The 20,260-nt window shown below is 40.8% G+C and overlaps 1 protein-coding gene across 1 annotated transcript in view; it reads right to left on the bottom strand.

Moving 5' to 3' along the window:
- Positions 1-20,260, bottom strand: part of KIAA1109 (KIAA1109 ortholog) — a 252,339-nt gene that overhangs the window by 98,707 nt on the left and 133,372 nt on the right. Inside the window, exons 36-44 of the mRNA XM_025204706.1 lie at positions 15,280-15,477; positions 13,641-13,852; positions 13,158-13,309; positions 10,930-11,080; positions 10,199-10,351; positions 8,215-8,455; positions 6,186-6,334; positions 5,342-5,567; positions 2,909-3,067 (exon numbers count right to left, since the gene is read on the bottom strand). Coding sequence (XP_025060491.1) covers positions 2,909-3,067; positions 5,342-5,567; positions 6,186-6,334; positions 8,215-8,455; positions 10,199-10,351; positions 10,930-11,080; positions 13,158-13,309; positions 13,641-13,852; positions 15,280-15,477 — 1,641 coding nt within the window. The remainder of the gene's footprint in view (positions 1-2,908; positions 3,068-5,341; positions 5,568-6,185; positions 6,335-8,214; positions 8,456-10,198; positions 10,352-10,929; positions 11,081-13,157; positions 13,310-13,640; positions 13,853-15,279; positions 15,478-20,260) is intronic.

Here is a 20,260-nt window from a genome sequence, read left to right as displayed (position 1 = left end):
AGGAATCCACTTAATGAGACATGGGGAAGAGGCATCTGGCAATGTGGGACCTGGTGGAGATGTAATGGGCAGCACATGGAGACAGGGTGATGCAGGACCCAGGAAAACAAGGGGCATGCAGAATGGAAGTCCACGACAGCGCGGAACCCACTGCAGAGGCTTGGGGTGGCATGAGAAATGGCATGGAGGCAGCCAGCAGTACAGCAGCAGCACTGAAGGGTGGGCGGGGCGGGGTAGAGTGGGGAAGAAGAAGAGGGAGAGTGAAGGAGGTCAGGAAAATTTATATTTTTCCATATACATAATGTAATTACTGTGGAGTTAACTTAAATTCAAAGTCACAGCATCATAGGAAATTGGGGATTGGAAGGTACTTCAAAGTCATCTATTCCAGCCCCTGCTCAAGGTAGGACCATCCCTGACAAACATCCTAACCAAGTGTCTGTCCAACATGCTCTTGAAAACTAAGGATGGGGATTCCACAACTTCTCTAGGTAACCTGTTCCAAAGCTCGGCCAGCCTCTGTCAGAAAGTTCCTCCTCATCTCCAACCTAAATTTCCCCTGCTGCAACTCTTCAGTCTGGTGAAGAGAAGGTTCAGGAGAGACTTGGTGGCTGCCTATAAGTATAGAAGGGGGGTGGCATCAGGATCTGGGAGAAAACTTGTTCACCAGGGCTCCCCAAGGGATAACTAGACCTAATGGACACAGACTTCTAGGAGGCTGATACAGACTTGATTTAAGAAAAAACTTCTTTACAGTCCAAGTGTCCAAGGTCTGGAACAGACTCCCCTCAGAGGTGGTGCAAGCACCTACTCTGGACTCATTCAAAAGGCATTTGGATGTTTATCTTGCTGGGACCAATTGATCCCTGTAGACTTTCTACCTCTGGCAGGAGGGCTGGACTCAAATCTCACAAGGTCCCTTCCAGCCCCTAATGCCTATGAAATCTATGAAATTACTCCTAGTCTTGTTCCTGACAGCCAAGTCATCTTAGATTTAGGTAAATACAGACAATCTAGAAGTTTGAGCCTTTTTTTATTCCCTTTTTCAGCTGTTTCGTAACCCTAACTTTTTAGTTTTAGATTTTTTTATTCTCTTTCCTTTCAGGAGCAATTTTTTTGCAGTTTATTGAATCCTGCATGAATCACCAACAGGTTGAAAATGCTGAGTAGAGAGTTAGACAAAGCAGAATGATAGAGGCCAGAAGAGTGAAATTTACATTTTGTTGATATAAAAGTCTTTTCTATTAAATCTCATGGTAATATTTTAATTCTACACATACATATACATGAATTGACTGCTTCTGTGACATAAGGGAGTTCTAGCCACCTTTTGCAGAAAAGGAACTACAAACAAAGAATAAGCATACCCCAACAGAGCAGATTTCTGCTCGCTGGCTGGCTACAGACAATTGCCAGAACTCAAGCATAAGAATCTACTATTTCTCCTTCCAATATGCAAGCATACAAATCATCTAACCATTACCAGAATTCATGGAACTCTGCCACTGTGGTAGAACTGTACAGTTAAGTCCAAATTCATTTCTTGGACACTACTGTGAAAATTTACAATGACCATATCACCACCACACTATGCTGGAACCCATCGACTGCTACAGCTACCTCCACACCACCAAGTTTCAGTCTAAACATAGCACTAGATGCATTATCTACTGCCAAGCTCTATATTACAACTACATCTCTTCTGATCCCACCAACTGGGAAACACACCTCAGGGATCTACAACAGGGTTTCCTACATTTACAATACTATCCCCAACTGTAGCCACTCAAACCAATAGAGCCAGACTCAGACTCAACTTGGACCTGCTACAACACTAACCCCGAGACAGGGATAACAGAATTCCCCTGGTCATCGCTTACAGTCTCCAACTTGAACACCCAAGGTACCTGGCAGATGTTAAAACAATTCGGTTCAGAGGAATTTTATACCCCATCCCAAACATCACATCACATCACAGTTCCTGCCTTGCCACTTGTGCATGGCAGAAGGCATGATGTTTGGGATGGGGCATAAGATTGCTCCAATTGCAACTCATACCACTGCAGAGCTGGCTTGTCCAATTTTGAGCAGAGGACAGCTCTGTCCCAGACCCAGGGCTGCCTCCAGGCTCCCAGCCGATTGCTGGACCTGGCCCAGACAATTCTAGGTCTGGCTCAAGATCAAAGATCAGCAGATTCTTGGATCAGCCTGGTAGTCCTTGACCAGAGGCCATCCAGAGTGGGTCAAGACCCGAGGCCATTCCCATGCTGATGCTGACAATCAGTTTATTGCTTGACCTGCTCCTTTACCAATGTCATATATGCCATCACCTGGCTCACATAACGAACCGTCTCAGAGTTGACCTTCCGTAAATAAACCCATAGTACACCTTGAAGAAAAAAAGCTAAAAGCACATAAGGGGTGGTATCACACATTCAACTTAACACTAAGTGCAGTTAAAACTGAAGCAACTGTATATTCAAGCAGTTCAGTATATGTTAAGTGCCCTCTTCACATTGCAAAGTTGCTTGCTTTCAGATGAGGAATATCTCCTTAATAAATCCTAACTTTAATAGGTCACAACATCCCCATGATTTGCATCTACATGTGACACCACCGTAACACATAGTAACTTGGAATACATGACAATAGTCCAATGATTTGCAAGTGTTTCAAGTAAACCTGTGACAAGGCCCTAAGAAATAAAGATGACAACTTTTGTTTTATTTTACTTTGATATCAAACCAAACTGTTTTTTTCATTTTCTAGTTCAATTAGAAATAATAGAGATAACAGTTCTATTTGTTAAGCTCCATGAGTCATTTTTTAAATTAACCAAGTAAAACTGTTAACAGCATGGAAAAATTGAAACCCAATAATCTGAAATTGTAGCTAGAATTACCGATACCTGTTGGAAGGCTATTGTGTCCCGATTTGGTGACAGGGGAGTCTTGAACTACACTTCCTCTGTTTCCCACAGCATTTGACATCCAGTTGTAGAAACTCACAGATGATGGCTCAGATAATAAAGGGTGTTCAGAAAGCATCTCAGTAGCCATAGTATTTCCTATGGAAATAAATCAAGAAAGCTTCAGGGAAGATCACACAAAAATACCAATATAAAACTGGTACAAAACATGGCTATAATGCTGGTGAAAAAACAGGAGCAATACATTTATTATTAATTGATTTCTGATCTTTGACAAATGTTCAAGGGCTGTTTCAATAAACTAGAGATGCTAAAAAGCACTAACAATCTACTGGTGCTAGTAGAGTGGCATGCTATTTATGATGCTAAATGATGCCATATTCAGACATTCTGAAAGCTTTATCAAATTCTATCATAATTAGACAAAGAGTCATCAGGTCATTTTTTCTGTATAATATTTCATACCCTGACAGTAAAAGGGGAAAATCAGAGAAAATGAAGTGTCAACTAGGCAAATTCAACACATCATATTCTGAATGCAGTATTAAAGAAGTCTCAATACGTATCTGAAACTTTTACAGCAGCATGCAGAGAACAGAAACCATTTTCTGAAGATCACACACTAAAATGAACTATGCAAACTGACATATGGTTTATAATCACTAAATACAGAACAAGTGAATGGAACATTCTGTTTGACCTACTTTTCCCATGATGGCTAGAAGAAACCAAGCAACATAAAATAGCTAGACTGAGATCCAGCTTATTAAAGTTGATACACAATGCATTTGTACATTAAAAACAAAAAAAGTGGCAAGAGTACCACATAGAAATATTTCATAAAGACTAAACTTATTCGCTTCTCGTTCACTGCCAAACCTTCTGAAATACTTTCAGTTGGTCTTTGATTGACGAATCTTATTTTCAATATTTTTCAAACTGTACCTTTGGAAAGAACTTAATACAATGGGACCTTAATCCTATGCAAAGTCTCCGAGTATGACCATAACAAAAGAATGGGGAACAAAGTAGAGTGACTAACCTTCTCAGTACAAATTCACCTATTTAACATTAATTTTTTATTCCTTTTTCACCTTTTCTTCTAATGTCAGAAGATAATATACTTAATATCTTTCTCAAAAAAGCATAACAACACATATATAGGATGTGCAACAAAATCATGTTAAGTTTTGACTTTGTGGCCTTAACTTTGAAATAAGCAACTTTAATTTTGCACTTTTACATGTTTATTTTCCTCATTTTTTTTTAACCAAATGGAGGGAAAGGGGACACCACTGGCTTTAAAATTAAGATCTCCACTGTGTAAAACTTGCAAAGTGCCTTGCTTCAATTTCTATTTGCAGAATCAGTGGCATTTCTATTCAGGCACCTAAGGGAGTCAATTCACTTAATGCAGAGCTTTCCAAACTTTTCATGGTGGTGACACACTTTTTAGACATGCATCATTTCGCGACACAGTAATTCAGTTCCGGGGGAGGGGCCAAGGGAAGCAGACGCGAGTAAGGGAGCTCCGCGGTGCCCTTCCACAAAATTTTCTGCATTTCGCACGACACACCTACACACTGCCGCCAACACACTGATGTGTCGCGGCACACAGTTTGGAAAGCTCTAACTTAATGGTTCATTGCTCTTCACTCCAGAGATGTTAACAATTTTCTCATTTTTAATAGTATTAATATTCCACTAAACATATTAACCTTTCTTCTGGCAATATTGCTGTCTTTTTGCTACTCCTGGTCTCGCTTCTCCCATTTCATAGCCTTTTAGACTATTTTTAGCTCTTTTTGAAATTGTAGATCCACCCATGGGGACCAGCCTTCAGCAGCAGCGAGGGTTTCAGGTTTTAGCTAGGCACGAAGAGAAAATGAGTGACAGGAAGATTAGGCTCTGTACTTGCTCTATACAGTGATAATTCTGCGGAAGAAAGAAGTCTCTCTCTTCATTCTACCTTCCCAAAAAACAAGGTGTATGTTTTATTTGGAGATGTGTGGTATGCACAAAAATACGGCATATGTAAAAAATGTATGGAGTCGCACCATCTGAGACGACCGATTTTTTAATCAGAAGAAACTGAACTCCAGAGGAATTACCTAAAACTACCTATTTTGTTCATACTTAAAGGCAAACAATATTCACCATCCATAGAACAGGACCAATTCGAGATTTCACCTCACAGGTTTATATTTCCCCTAAAGTTATGAAAGTGAAAACCAGGGATTAAAATCTGATATACAGTAATCACCACTATACCACTACTATAAATAACCCAACTACAGTTCAGAAAGACAGAAAGGAAAAAAATACCCTAGGAGAAAAACAACAATCTTACCTATTAATAATTAAACCTTAACCAAGTAAAATTGAAAAAATAAACAATGTTATAATATTTACCTGTACCTGTTCTTGTTAAAGAACTACTTTTAACTGCTGTAGTACTTCTTTGAGGAGTCCCTTCCAGAAGATTATGCAAACTAGGAAAACTTCCAGTAAGGTAGCTGAGTAGACTTTCTTTTCTTGGGCTTTCCTTCACTGTCATTCCAGAACGACCAACATGTACTGGTGAATCTGTAGCTGTATCTCCACTAGTGTAGCTCAGGGAGTGATATGGATGTATACCCTTACAAACATAAAATAGAAACTTTAAGCACTAAGTAAGCTAGGTATAAGTAGCAAAATGGGAATAGCTAATTATTAAATGGGATCTGGACAAGTAGCCTAAATATTAGGCTACAGTCCAGAAACTCAGTCAATCTGGTTCTGATTTGTACCTAGAGAGTCTTAGACCTGGTTGTCTTTATGTTTTTATGCTTGCCTCACTACTAGGGAGGTGAGGCCATCATTGACAACTACATACAGAATTCTAATAAAATAACAGATAGCCTTCTTAAACCTGTATCTCAGAGCTAGACATTATTTTTAGTTAATGCATTTGTCCTCAAAACAATTTATGTGCACTATACATTTTTGCATGTGCAATGTAAGTGTTCATCACTGGCCGTTGTTGTTTTGTTTCACTATGATCCTCAAGTTAGCTGCCAGGATAAACAACAGATAAAGCAAACATTAACAGATTGCGTAGTGCTCAAGAGTATCTCTTCTTTATTAGACGAGGACCAGGACTTAATTACCATTGTATTCATTGTGTAAGTCACTCTTTAGGACAAGTGAAAATTAAGACAAAATTAAAACAAAATAATTACAAACCACTTCCATAATTAGATTATAAGAAACTTACCTTTATTTTAAGAGCAGAATCACTATGATTATGGGTCTTTGATAATTTCCTCATTATCTCAGCACCAGTTACAGGCCCAGAAGAAACACCAGCAGGTGGAGGGCGGTTAGCAGTTCCTTCTAGGAGCATTGTGTGTTCGCTGACTGTAGCTGAAGCAGGTAACAATTGTAAAATTAGCTACACGTAAAAACAAGGCCAGGAGTATCTGAGATGTTTTTATTTCCAAGTTGTTATGTTCACACACATACTTCTGCATTTTGATGCACACACTCTTCTAAACAAAATTTAAAAACAAAAGACTGAAGTCTCAAACAGGCACACTGTATTCACATTTGTACAAGAGCACAACATAGTCAATTCACTTTTTTCAACTGCCCAGACTGGTAGGGGGGCGCTTTTACACTTAAGTATGCTCCTTTTTACGCTTGAAAGAAAGGAATTCTGGATTACAGGCAGTCCTTTACTTACAAAGTTTCAAGTTTTCGCACTTACAACGTTTATTAATTGACATCCTGTTTCAACTTTATGACGTCAGTTTTGACTTTACAACACTCAATCTGACACCAAGCCACGCCAGCGAACAAGTTCGCTGCATCACCCATCTCCCTGGAGAATATCTGTTCAAACTTCCTTGGACACTTTCTTTAAGACTTCAAAGTCGTGTCGTAAGTCTGAGGACTTCCTCGGACTGCCTGTACTGCTTAAAGCAGGGTTCAGCAACCTATCAGCTCATGGGCCAGATCAAGCCTGCAGAGCCTTCGGATACAACCTGGGATGCCAAACCTTCAGCAGCATTTGGCAGCAGAGCCAGCCCCCTAAACCATGCTGCAGTTAGCCCCTGGGGCACTAGCAGAGAGGAAGCTCTGCTAAGCTGTGCCACCATCAGGTTGCACAAGGCACCAGAGGATGGGACTTTTGCTCTGCTACAGCTAATCAATGGAAAGAAATAGCATCATTGGCTGGATCCTAATGCCCACCTACCTCCAAATCTGAGCAGGATCATTCCTGGCCCCACTGGAAAATACTACTGTCTCCTTCCCTAAAGCGTTTCAGTCACTTGAGTTTCAGCTTTGGAGTCAATGACTTAATTTATTTAATGAAATAGACCTCAAAAAAATAACCTCACACCAATACATGTTGCTAGGATGCCAAATGAAAAAGTGCAGTTTTCCAAAGGAGAACATAAAAAATCCATTCTTTTCAATATCATTATATCTCCACAATGGAGACAATTGCATATAGCCACTGTCCATACAGGAAGTTTTCTTTAAGCTCAGAGATTGTTAGCAGATGGCTTTTATTCAAATCATGATTTTTTTTCCAGGTTTAAGATTTAAATATGCAATTTTTTTCATTACCACATAAAACTCTTGAGGGGAAAAAACTAATATGTTTAAGGATAGCATAACTCATGTTACGCACACTCGTAAATACAGATCTCTGCATTCTTTCAGGAAGATTAAGTAGATTTTCTAAATAGGAAGGGGCATAAATTAATGATACATTGTAAAATCAGGTATTATTCACCAGCTGCATTCATGCCAAATAAATAATGTAGCAGTAGGCAGCAGAAACCCACCATGCAGCAAAGAATTTTTGTTAGGATTTCCACAAAGATACATGTCCTCAGGAAGGAGGAAAGTTGGAAGCACACCAAAGAGCCCATAACATTTTGAAATACCCTTGAAAGCTACAATGATTCAAATGCATGACAATCTCCAACACTGGAGGCAGCACAACATTGTCAGTCAAATGTACATGAAGCAACTATACTGAAACTTTTCATGCTGTAAATCAAAACCAAGAATGGAAGAAAGACAAAAATCAAATGTTCCAGTTTTTTCAAAATCTGATGACTACCCTAACTGCAGTTAAAAGCAGGGCAAAAAAGGACTGAACAAACAACTTTGGCTTATAAAGATTTAATATCAGATGCCCACACACTAATTTAAAGGTTATTTTACTATGAAGGTTACCTAAGAAGTGGTACGCTTTAAGTTTTTGTACAGTATAAATGGAACACAAATACCTGCATCAAACTCGAACTCTGCTCCATCAGCACTTGTGTCACTCTGAAGGCCACCTCCATTGTCTAATCCAAGTCCATCTTCATGCTCATGCCCTGAAATTGTCTGGAGTTTTAATGGCTGAGCTGGTCTGTGCAAGTTAACTCCTTTGAAGGCTGGTGTCACCACAATAAATTTCATCCACTGCCTAGCCAGGGCAACTAGACCTTTCTTTAAGGTCACTAAGGCAGGAAGACCATCACTCTAGAAATGCAGATGTACATCTTAGCATTTTAAAACAAACCAAGAGAAATAAATGCTACAAAGTATTTTCTGAGCATGCAAAATATGATCTACAATTAAACTTCTTGAAGAGTTTGTATATCTTCCTTTATATCTAATGGTGCAAAAAATGACAGATTTAACATTTGTACTTAGATTACATCATATTCATAAAATAAAAATTGCAGTAAAGTGCACTTAAGACTAGAAACCTAACAGCACTGGGTGGACAACTTTAACAGTACTGAAGGGGAGAGATACTGAAACATTTTTTTTCTAAGAGACAGATTTGTAAATGTTTCTTGGGGGTGGAGGAACCATTTTTCAAAAAATTTTACTGTACACCATAAAACATCTGCTTCTTATTTTTATTCTACAGTGCTCGTTTAACTGTCAAGCTCACATTGGTACATACTAGTAACTCTTCACTTTTGTAAGGATATGGACATGACATAGTCCCATTTCAAAGAGGGAGGGGCAGAAGCTGTTACGCTAATAGTTGCCTGTGCCAGAGTCTTTACAATAAAAATGTTGCAAAACCACTCTAAACAACACTTCATCCAGGGTCAAACTTGGAGTGATTTAGCTCACCTGTATCACTACAGCCTCCTGTAAACCTAGCGGTTAAAATATAACAGCTGCTACATGTTCCCAAGCAGCAGCTGCCTCTCCACTTTCAGAACTACACCAATTAAATCTTTGTCCATACCCTAAAATATTGTACAAATCTCACAGGCAGGGAAGTAGGTTACTTTATTTCTGTATTAAGATATTTATTTCTATTAACATTCAAAGGATTCATGTAAACTAGGGGTGTCAAGCTCTTTTGGTCCACTGGGCCAGATGAGGATTGTGAGGGTACTTGAGGGCTGCCTCTGGACTGGCAAGGAGCCTCGTGGGCCCAGACACACCTCCCATGGAAAACTGAGCAATGGTGGCATTAACCACTAAGCTTTCCTGAGCCACAGATATTAATGCACCATGGCTCAACCCTCTACTGCCAGCATCCATCTTCAATAGGGCTCGACCACACATACAACACCCCTGAATTCCTCACTTCTTCAGTAGCCCCCATGGGATGGATCTAACCTGCAGTCCATATCTTTGACACCACTGATGTAAACAAAGCCAAATAATATTAACAGGAGTTATATTTCTATTCTTAATGCTTGATGTATGTCATCTTGCACTTCCAAGTTAATGAAATTTTGATCCGAGTAAAAGCTACTTATTAGCAGGCTGCTAAAGCCAACTGCCATCCTAAAATTCATGAAGACTGGATATTCAACCTGAGGGTAGAATTTGACATCTCATTTCTGCAAGCTCTTCTAGAGATAATAGTAAATATTAAAAGTCTTAATAGATTGAGTGTTTATCATTCAGCTACAAACTTTTAATGGAAGCTGAAAACCAACATAAAATATGGCATTAAAATCTACTTGGAACATATGGTTTCCTACATAGGGATAAATAATATATCTTAATAAAATAAAAAGTGTTGACCAGTCTATCATGTAGAAATAACAAGTTTAAAGAAGAGACTTACATTAAACTATGAAAAATATTAATAAGTTAAAATTATCTGTTTAAAGACATCTCTAGTCTATACTAAAGTTTTACATGATAAACTAACTACACCAGCACTGTGAAAATAGAAGTCCCCCTTGCTTCTCTCTCTCCCTAGAACTTGTGCTGTATTATTTATATCTTTAAGGGTTAACTTACCATGGTCGCATCCTCAATAATGGAATAATTTGCTTGATGAAGGTAGTGATGCAATAGATTACACAGCAAACAGGAAGGATTTTCTTGTAGAAAACGAGCCACTTTAGTAAGCCTGTTGTACTTGCTTCGCAAAGGGAAGTGTGCACTTTTATTCTGAAATAAACAAAAAATATTCATGCGCTTGCTTTCCCTTTCCTCTCTATAGCTATATCTCACGCTTTGGAGGGTCTAGCATTGCTGTTAGCGGAAGCACTGAGGTGTCGGACTGCAAAGACTGAGGGCACAAGCCCAGAGCCGTCAAGCGGCATAGTGGCCCAGACTCTTGCAAGGGCAAGACCAAGGGCCAAAGGGCCCAGAGCCCACAAGGGTGTGGCTGGAGCTGGGGCCCGGAAGCCTACAGTTCTGCAACAGCAGACCTCAGTTAAGAGGGAACCAGCCAGAGTAAAGTGGGCTAATACCAGGGGGCCTCAAACCAGACAGGGGCTTAAGACCCAAAACTCCCCTGCCTTCCAGGGGCAGCCTCTCTGTCGAATCATAACATCAAGGCATTGCAGATGAAACAACAGGGTGGGACCCAGAGAGGCCAAGCAAGGTGGGGTCCAGGTGGCTGCCAGGAGGTGACTTTGCTGCCCCAGCACCAAACTTGCTACAACATATCATTATAGTTAGACAAAAAAAAAGTATATTGTTTTGTGTTTTCTACTGAATGCATTTTTCAGTGAGTTGTTCACCTCTAATGCCTCTGTCATTATACAACCCATAACAGCACAAATTCTCAGAGTTCCTTCAGTTTCTAGTTTGTTCAACGAGGATTTCAGTTGATCAATGGGAACAAGCCAGGCACCAACAGCAGGTGTTGCAGTGCTCAGGAGGTTCAGCTGCCTATTTGAAAGAATATGAAATATTAAAAAAAAAATAATGTTCAACAACCTTATCAAGGTTTGCGTATGCTTTCAATTTTATTATGAAATTGGTAGATATACCTAGCATTTACAACCAACCTTTCTGTTCTCTAAATTCAATTCCTTTAAACTAGCAAAAGTATAATTTTAAAGGCTACTTGTGTGTGCACATACTCACTCTCTCACCCTCTCCTCCTTCCCTTCCCTTTCATCCATCCCCCTCCTTGCTTCTAGTCTCCCCGCTCTTATCCTTCATGCTGTGCATACGGAACTAGATTTTTAAAATGAAACACAGATCAATGGTGAAAGCAAAGTAGGAACATACTAGCTGGTTCTGGAAGATGGGGACAGGAAAGAAAATTGGGGACAGGAAAGAAAATCCTTCTTCTCTCTGGTCTCTTCACTTTTTCATCAACCTTTTCTCCTATATGTTATAGTAAAGTTCATGTTAGGAGAAGCCACTGGGTCAAAAAGTTTTTGCTAGATTTTATATTTGAGAGTTTGATTCAGATTTTCAACTGCAATATTCTCATTTTGTAGCTTTTCACATTTGATTTTGGAGCTTAACTTCCACTGACTTTCCATAAGACTTTGGATCCTAATAGCCTAAATCACTTTCCAAAATGGGATTTATACCCTTCAATATTTCTCATTTTCCTGGCACACCAATGAAAGAGGTTATCAAAGTGCTACTAGCTCCACATTACTGGGGGGGGGGACGACACGGATGGACCACAACGACGACACGACACACAATTTTCAAACACATAGATATTGAGCTTATAGTATTTGTAGCTAGAAGTACTTGATTTAATGCATCATTGATTTTTATCTCTGAACACTAGGAAAAAAACATGGAATTAAAATTGAGATTTTAGGAGCCACAAATTGGGTATTTTACACTATCGTGTAAATATTTAAATAGACTTGTCAGGCGCACACTGCCTTTGAAACACTCTGGAGAGCTGGTTGCTTTCATAGGTCAAGATTCAGTATCTGCTCTGTGATACAGTCTCCCCTAAAGTGTGTAGTAGCAACTATAGACACAAACACTCAATTATCGGTGGGGGCACATTTTTCACAGGAGGGCCACTCTCTCTCCAATCTCTCGGTCCTGATCCTCAAGGGAAATTTACACAACACTTCCCAGAGACAAGCTTATGAGCTCCATTTCATCAACCTGCTGGATACTAGAGATCAGGGACTAAACATAGACATTGGATTTTTGATACATTATAATCTGCCTGGCAACTGACTCCCCAGCCCAGCCCCTGGCTTGTTTACTTTTCATTCCATCCAGGAAGAGCACACACCAACTGCTGCAGCTTCCTGAGCCTGACGAAGGGTTTTTGAACCCGAAAGCTTGCTTAATAACTATTCTCCAACCATTTGGGTTGGTCTAATAAAAGATATCAAATTCACCCAAGGAACCTTGTCTGCCTAGTAGCAACTAACTACCTCAAAGCAAGTTGTGAAATATTGGGGAAGAGATAATTGACCAAAAACAAATAGAGAAAATTTTTAGTTTTTAATGTAGAACCAAATTTTTAGCATGTTCAGGATGTCACCATTTTCAAAGCTGTCCTCTGAAAGATATGCACACAATTAACTGCAAGGTATTCAGTACATTTGTCTAAAAAAATATAAAGGTGGAATCAAGCATGAGCAGATCTGAACTTCATGTCACAAGAAAAGCAGGTTGCACGTCTAAGCATCAGGTTAAGACCAAAGTTTTAATATCCAAATTCTAGTAATTTCTCTAAATATGTCAAAGCTTCTCAAAACCAATAAATACTTTTTAGGTTTCTTTCTTGATATGTCTGTGCTGTTTACTTAATAGTCTTTTTAATAATACAGTGTGTACAGTTATTATTGCCACATAATGGCAGGAGCACACTGAAGAAGGAAAGAGTTGGTATTGACTTATCTAAATCTTACAAATGTCATCAATGTTCAACTAACAGCAGACGCAGCCATAACTAAGGAGATTTCTTACAGAAAAAAGTAGACTATACGGTCCTGCTGCTTTTATTTCCTTAAATCTGAAAAAGTCATACCTTGAAAAAACATGGGCAGGAGAGCGCACATTGGTGGGAGCTGCAAAACTAAACCAAATTTCTTTGATTGTCAGCTTCATACTGCAGGAGTCAGGTGGAGGAGGCATTAGAGGTAGATCTTTTTTCAGATCATCAGATTCAACTCCTTCATCCTACACAAAAGGAGGTTCAAAGGTAAAGAGTTAAATTGTTTTGAGAGAGCAACAACTTTTAACATAAGAACAGCATGTAGTTTAAAAAAATCCCAAGTAACTAGACAGACAAATCAAAAACCTCACATAACGCTGACCTTTCCCCAGTCAGATGAGGAAGAATCTTTCAAAATGTTGAAACTTTAGCTAGGTAAGTGGATCCTTCTATTCCGGTAAGTACAACAGGTCACCTAGTAAAACTATGACTACAAGTTCTGCATTATTTCTGGCAATTGCTAAAAAAAATTGACCTAGTGCAAGTACCAATTGATTTCATAAGACATGCAGCTACCTGCTCCTCTGAAACTGAATTTCCATTGATGTCTGAAGAGGGACTTATTCCATCACAAGGAAGATTATCCTCAGACACATCAGTATTATAACCACTACCAGTGGGAGAATCTGAAGAATTGTTGGACGCAAGCAATCCACCCCTCTCTGTAGCACTGGATTTACCCATGATTCCAAAAGTACTGTATAAAACTGCTCCAAATTGTCTTCCTCCTATGAATACAACATTAGGGTAAACATATCTTCTGGGTGCATTGTGTTCATTTTATTTATACAAACTTGTCATATAGATTCATATCATTACCAGGCCCCGCAAAAAAAATCTGTTTTTCCTATATTATAACTATTTTCATAAATGCTCTGCCACACATCTTGATTAAGCTTTATGCCCAGAAGACAATTTACTGTTTCTGGAGTATTTTCTATTTCCTCAAAGCAGCTGTTTCACATGATTTGCAGCCAGCTATTTCACATGATTTGCAGCCAAGTGACACACAAAATACGGTGTACTGAAGAGAACAAATTTGATGCAAAGTAAAGGTATAGCCCATTCTTTAACAGAAGTAAGCTTTTGTCCGCAAAACAATGCTCTAACGTAATCAAATCCCTGGACGGTGGTGCAGTGCTGCAGTCACCCCTACCCCTTTGGCTGCACTACATGTGCAGTGAGCTCTCGGAGAACACCGGCATGTCAGCAGAGGTTCTGTTGGCAGCTCTGTACATGCCATGAGCTCACTGGCTGGTCCGTGCAGCTTCTGCTCAGAGTCTCTGCTTTCAGGCAACTCAGGAGCCTGATGCTAATTTGCTCTTCCCCGCACTGATCCCTCCTTCTTCCCCCCTCCCCCCAAGTCAGCAGCAGGGGAAAGGAAACGAGCAGTGGCAACAGCTATAACTCAGCCCTTGACTTTATGGAGCCCAAGGGCTTCATGTACCTTCCGCTCACCCCCTCTTTTCTCCTGCTGCTGAATTTGGGAGAGTGCAGGGGGAGGAAGAGGACGAACAAAGAGCAGCTAGCTCCAGAGGCAAAGACTTGGGGCAAACCCTGTGCCAATGAGTTTATAAACACTTGCAACACATACACAGCTGTGCCAACATGCTGGTGAGCTCTGAGAGCTCTCTGACATCCAGGATCACAGCAAAGGGCTGAGACCCTTTGGCTGTGTGGCACATGCACAATGAGTTCTATTCAACCAGTAGGCACCACACAGCTGAAAGGAGTGTGACCACACCCCCATCACTGCAATCCTGGATCTGCCCATGAACCTCTGCATTGATGGATTTCAGGACTGACTTTCCATGACTAGACAAAGCCCAAATTTTCTTTTAAATTAAAATTTAAATGCTACAACTCCTTACATAGCACTTAAACAAACCTAACATTTTATAAAATATTCTACACTAACACACTGCAATGCGATCAGATTATAAAGGTGATTAGGTCAGTTTGCCTATTAAAGAACAGTTAATGTATATAGCAAATAATTGATATTTTACGTGAACATGCAAACATAGAATTAAATGTTTAATTTAAAATAAACATGGCGATTAAAGACTTGGAAGATCTAACACAGTATTTCACTAATCATGCAGCATAATTAAATAACCATATTACATGTAATATAGTAATACTGTAGCTTTACCTTTAATTGTTAAATTCTCAATTCCACATTCAAACATTATCCAGCCCCACTTTTCCTGACTAGGACCTATGCGAGTAACATCTGGAACAGCTTGCTGATCAGTTTCATCAACAAAAGTGAAATCATCCAACTCTTCCAAAGTAAAGAGAACTTTTGATTTCTCAAAAGGAATTGCTGTTATTGCACAAGTTCCAATGTCTGTAAAAGATGAGCCATTTATTACTTTATTTGGAGGACAAGAAGCTCATATCGACAACAGTGACGGTTGAATTTGGGGCAGGGTATTGCATTTATCAACTATGTACACACAGGAAGCAAATGAGAATAGTCACCTTAGCATTTGAAACTGGCACAGAAAAATGTCTGCTCATTAAACACTGTTCATAAAATGAATGATTCCCTCCCACACCCAACCTTCTTTTCTTTTCACATTCATACAACATTTGGAGACACAAGATAACCAAAGATCACAAAAATCAAAGCCCAAACATATCTCAATAGTAAAGCAGACATGCCATTGTCCATCCTGCAAGTGTATAAAGCACAAAACCGGGGATCCCTGATCATTAAGTCGATAAAGATCCCAGCCAAAACATTTTAGAAGTATTACAGGATGTACTTTTCTATCCAAGATCCAAGATGTCAGACCCCCTCCAACACTCCTTGCTTAACATCGTAGTTACAGGCAGTCCTTGGACTTATGAGACAATTGATTCCTGAAAACCACATCTCAATTTGAAACGTTGCAACTCGGAACCAATTTTCCCGTAGGAAACAATATTATAAATGGGAGATTGGTTCCTGAACCATGGCCTGATACCCTATTTTCACCAAAAATAACCCAGAATATTGTACAGTACAGTACTCAGTTAATTACAGACAAGTAATATAGCTACATTTATTTATTATTATATATTGTAAATAGCAATCATATCGATTTGGAAGGACTTATTTGAGGCGACTTTGCTGCACTTTTTGAAGAGCTCTTGGTTGGAATTTCTGAAGGGTTCTTGGCTGGAGTCTTCTCAGGAGTCTTGGCTGCAGGGTCTTCTGGAGTCTTGTCTGCTTTCTTAAAGAAAGTGTCCAAGGAAGTTTGGACAGATATTCTCTTCTTTTGCTTGTAAGTTTGTCGGTAGCGGCTGTACATGTTAGATAGGCCCCTATTCACTGATGCACTTGCGTTCAATGTCAGGGTCATGTTTCTCAAACAGGGACATGGTAGCTTCCATACCTCAGCCAACTCTTTTGTTGTCAAGACTTTATGAAGACAAGTCTCTTCAACAGTGGGTGCATCTTCTTCCTCTGCCACTTTTTGCTGTTCCAATTCAATGAAGTCCTCATTAGTTAATTCTTCAGAGTGTGAAGCCAGCAACTCATCAACATCTTCTGATGCAACGTCTAAGTTGAGTTCTTTGCCCGTTTCAGCAACATTTTTTCACCTCTTCAACAGTGTCTGTAAAGCCTTGGAAGTCCGACACGAACTCAGGGCACAATTTTCTCCAAATACCATTCAAATTTGATTGTTTGATTCCATGCCTCACCAATATTCTTAACTGCATGGTAAATGCTGAAGCCCCTCCAGAATTCCTTCAGAATTGGTCCACCTTCCTTCTGAATTGCCCTCATGGCCTGGGCAAATGTGCACTTAAGACAGTAGGCCATGAAGAATGTAATTACCCCATGGTCCATGGGTTGCAACAATGAGGTGGAGTTGTGGGGACAGAAACACCACTTAGATGTCAGAATGCATGTCATCAAGAATGGTTGGGTGGTCAGGAGCATTGTCAAGGATTAACAACACTTTAGATGCAAGATTGTTTTTGCTGCAATAATCCCTGACACTTGGCACAAAATGATGCAATGCAGTCCTCAAAAATGTTCTTATTGACCCACACCTTAGGACTGGATTTCCATATCACTGGGAGAAATGCCTTGGAATGTCCCTTGAAAGCTCTGGGGTTTTCCAAACAGTACACAAGTAAAGTTTTAAGTTTAAAATCACCTACAGCATTGGCACGGAGCAAGAGTGAGCCTATCTTTAGCAGCTTTGTACCCTGGCATGGATTTCTCCTCTTTGGCAATGTAGGTTCTCGATGGAATTTTTTTTCCCCAAAAGAGCCCAATTTCATCAACATGAAAAACTTGCTGAGCACAATACCCATCCTCTTCAGTGATTTCAGCCAATGTCTCAGGAAAAGCACAAGCTGCCTCTTCATCAGCACTGGCAGCTTCACCTGAGACCTTGATTTAATGCAAACTGGCCCCGACTTTAAAACACATAAACCACCCCCGTTCTTGCAGTAAAAGGCTCAGCTTTAGAACTCTCCCCCTGTTGTTGCTTTAGATCATCATAAAGACTCCTAGCCTTTTCCTGAATGATTCCTAAACTCACAGGAGCACAGCATTTATTTTGATCCTCCAGCCAAATGATTCAGTTTTTCAACCTGAGCAATAAGTCCAACATGCTGCTTAGTTATCACAGTTGAGTGAATAGGAGCTGAGCCATTAACCTGTTCCTGAATTCTTGCCTTGTCTTTCAGGATAGTCATGATAGTCATTCAGGGGATATATAAGGCTCTACCCACTTCATTTGGGGTCTTCACCTTTTCAGACCTCTTATTTATTTTCATTTTTGTTTCCATAGTAATTGTTCTACCTTTCTTAGAAGACAAAACATCACTTGCACCAGATTTATACTTTTCTGCCATTATTATGGCTGGTTTGGAAAAAGTTAAAAAAACAACAGCACATGGCAGTGCAGTGAACTTGTAAAATACTGTACTGGGACTTCTTTTTTCAGTACAGGTAGCACTAGACTGGTAGCAGTGGCGACGAACAAGCACCAGACAAGCTGCCTGATAAATGGCTCCCAGATAAGCAGCACGGTGCCGCTCTGGCCACGTGTCTGGAAGGGCGTGGGGGAGGGTGCCCTCAGATCGGCCCGAAATACAGTCCACCCCGCCCCAACCAGATCCAGGGCACATGTTCATGCCCCTCCACCTGCTCTCCTGGACAAGTGGTCAGAGCTGCGGCTTCACGCCAGGCTCTGGGAGCAGGGTTATAGATGGGCACAGCTGGACAAGCTGCAGCTTCGTGCTAGGCTCTGGGAGCAGAGTTATGGGTAGACACAACTGGAGAAGCCGCAGCTTCGCGCCAGACTCTGGGGGTGGGATTATGTGCCAGCATATGTGCGGACATAGCCGGACGAGCCACGACTTCGCACCAGGCTCTGGGAGCAGGATGATGGGTGGGCAGAGCCAGTTTCACGTCAGTCTCTGGGAGCAGGCTGATGGGTGGGCACAGCTGGACAAGCCATGGCTTCACACCAGGCTCTGGAAGCAAGGTTATAGACAGGCACAGCCCCGGCACTGCCTGCAGGAGCAGTGGTAGGAGCAGCTGGACGAGCTGCAGCTTTGCGCCATGGCAAAGCAGGCAGCAATGCCAGGGCTGCGCCCATCCACAGCCCCCACTCCCAGAGCTTGGTGTGAAGCTGCAGCTTGTCCGGCTGTGCCAGCTGCACCTGCCCATAACCCTGTTCCCAAAGCCCGGCACAAAGCCACAGCTCACCTGGCTGTACCCGCCCATAACCCCGCTCCCAGAGCCTGGCGCAAAGCCATGGCTCGTTCAGTTGCGCTGGCTGCGCCCACCCATAACCCCGCTCTCAGAGTCTGGTGTAAAGCTGTGGCTCATCTGGCTGCTCCTGCTGCCGCTCCACAATGGAGCGAGGCAGGCAGTGCCAGGGCTGCACCGGGTTGCGCTCCCAGAGTCCGGCGCAGCCCTGGCTGGGCAGCACTTGCCCCAGCCCCTCCTTCACTGCAGGGGCCTTGATCTGTCCCCCACCCCATCCTTTCCCTTCCCCCTGCCCTTCCACCACAACAGTTGGAGCTGTATCCAGCATTGTAAATTTGAAACCCACATTGGAACTTCAAAACAGCGTATTAATTTGCAAAAGTTGCAACTGCGGTTCATCATAACTCAAACAGTCGCAAGACAACTGCCTGAATGTTCTTGAAAAGTGTGACTTTAAGCAAAACAATGTTAAACAAATCCAATTATGTCACAGTAGTTACCTACTAGCAGGCGGCGGCCAAGCAACGTTATAACCTAATATTGTGCAACTTTAAATGAGTATGTTCTCTAATAGGTCAGTGACATAATAACGAAACAACGTTAACCGGGTGAACATTAAGTGAGGAGTACCTGTATAATCCTTTTCCCTAGTGACATTTTTGAAAGAACATTTTAAGTGTTGCACCTAATACTTTACTCACTTTGAATCAAGGTTAGAAATTGCAAAATATATACAGAGGTGGCTTGGATTTCTCTCATGTAATCCACATCCTGTACCCCTAAATAATAGCAGTTATTACCATAAAGGTAACTATCAGTCAAGGCCTGAGGCAAAAACTAGGGTTTGGCACTAAATTGTATAACCTAATTCAAATTGAATGTGGTTTAATCTGTAAACAGTTAACATCCAAACATCTAGTGAGAAAAATCTTGGCCATAGTTCACCTTTATTACAATTGCTTGTGTTTCGTCATCCTCTCTTGCACCTCTCAGTGAAAGCCAGAACAACTAAACTACAATGTATTTATCTGCACTTGTAGGAAAACATTCTAACTGCTTTATCACAATGAACAGCAGCCAGTTAAGCAAGGAAAGCAAAACAAAAAACAAAATAAACCCAACTCTCTTCTCTCTTAAAGACCCTTGACTTGTCATACAATGGTGGTACTTAAATAGGATTTTCTATCCATCTTGAATTTTTATTACAAAGCAACAAGGGATCAAAAGAATATAGATCATTGCCAATGCATGGGGACTAAAATAATGGTGCATTATTGCTCAGAAAAATGGTACCAGATTATTTAAGGAACTGGGAGAAAGAAGACACCCAAGTGAATTATTGAACCAAATCAATGACCCCCATGGTGAGGGAGGGGGCAGGGGCAGGTGCTGCCCAGCCGGGGGTGGGGGG

This window comes from Alligator sinensis, unplaced genomic scaffold (genome assembly GCF_000455745.1).
Source record: "Alligator sinensis unplaced genomic scaffold, ASM45574v1 scaffold150_1, whole genome shotgun sequence".
Taxonomy (NCBI): domain Eukaryota; kingdom Metazoa; phylum Chordata; order Crocodylia; family Alligatoridae; genus Alligator; species Alligator sinensis.
This window is presented reverse-complemented; position numbering and strand designations above follow the sequence as displayed.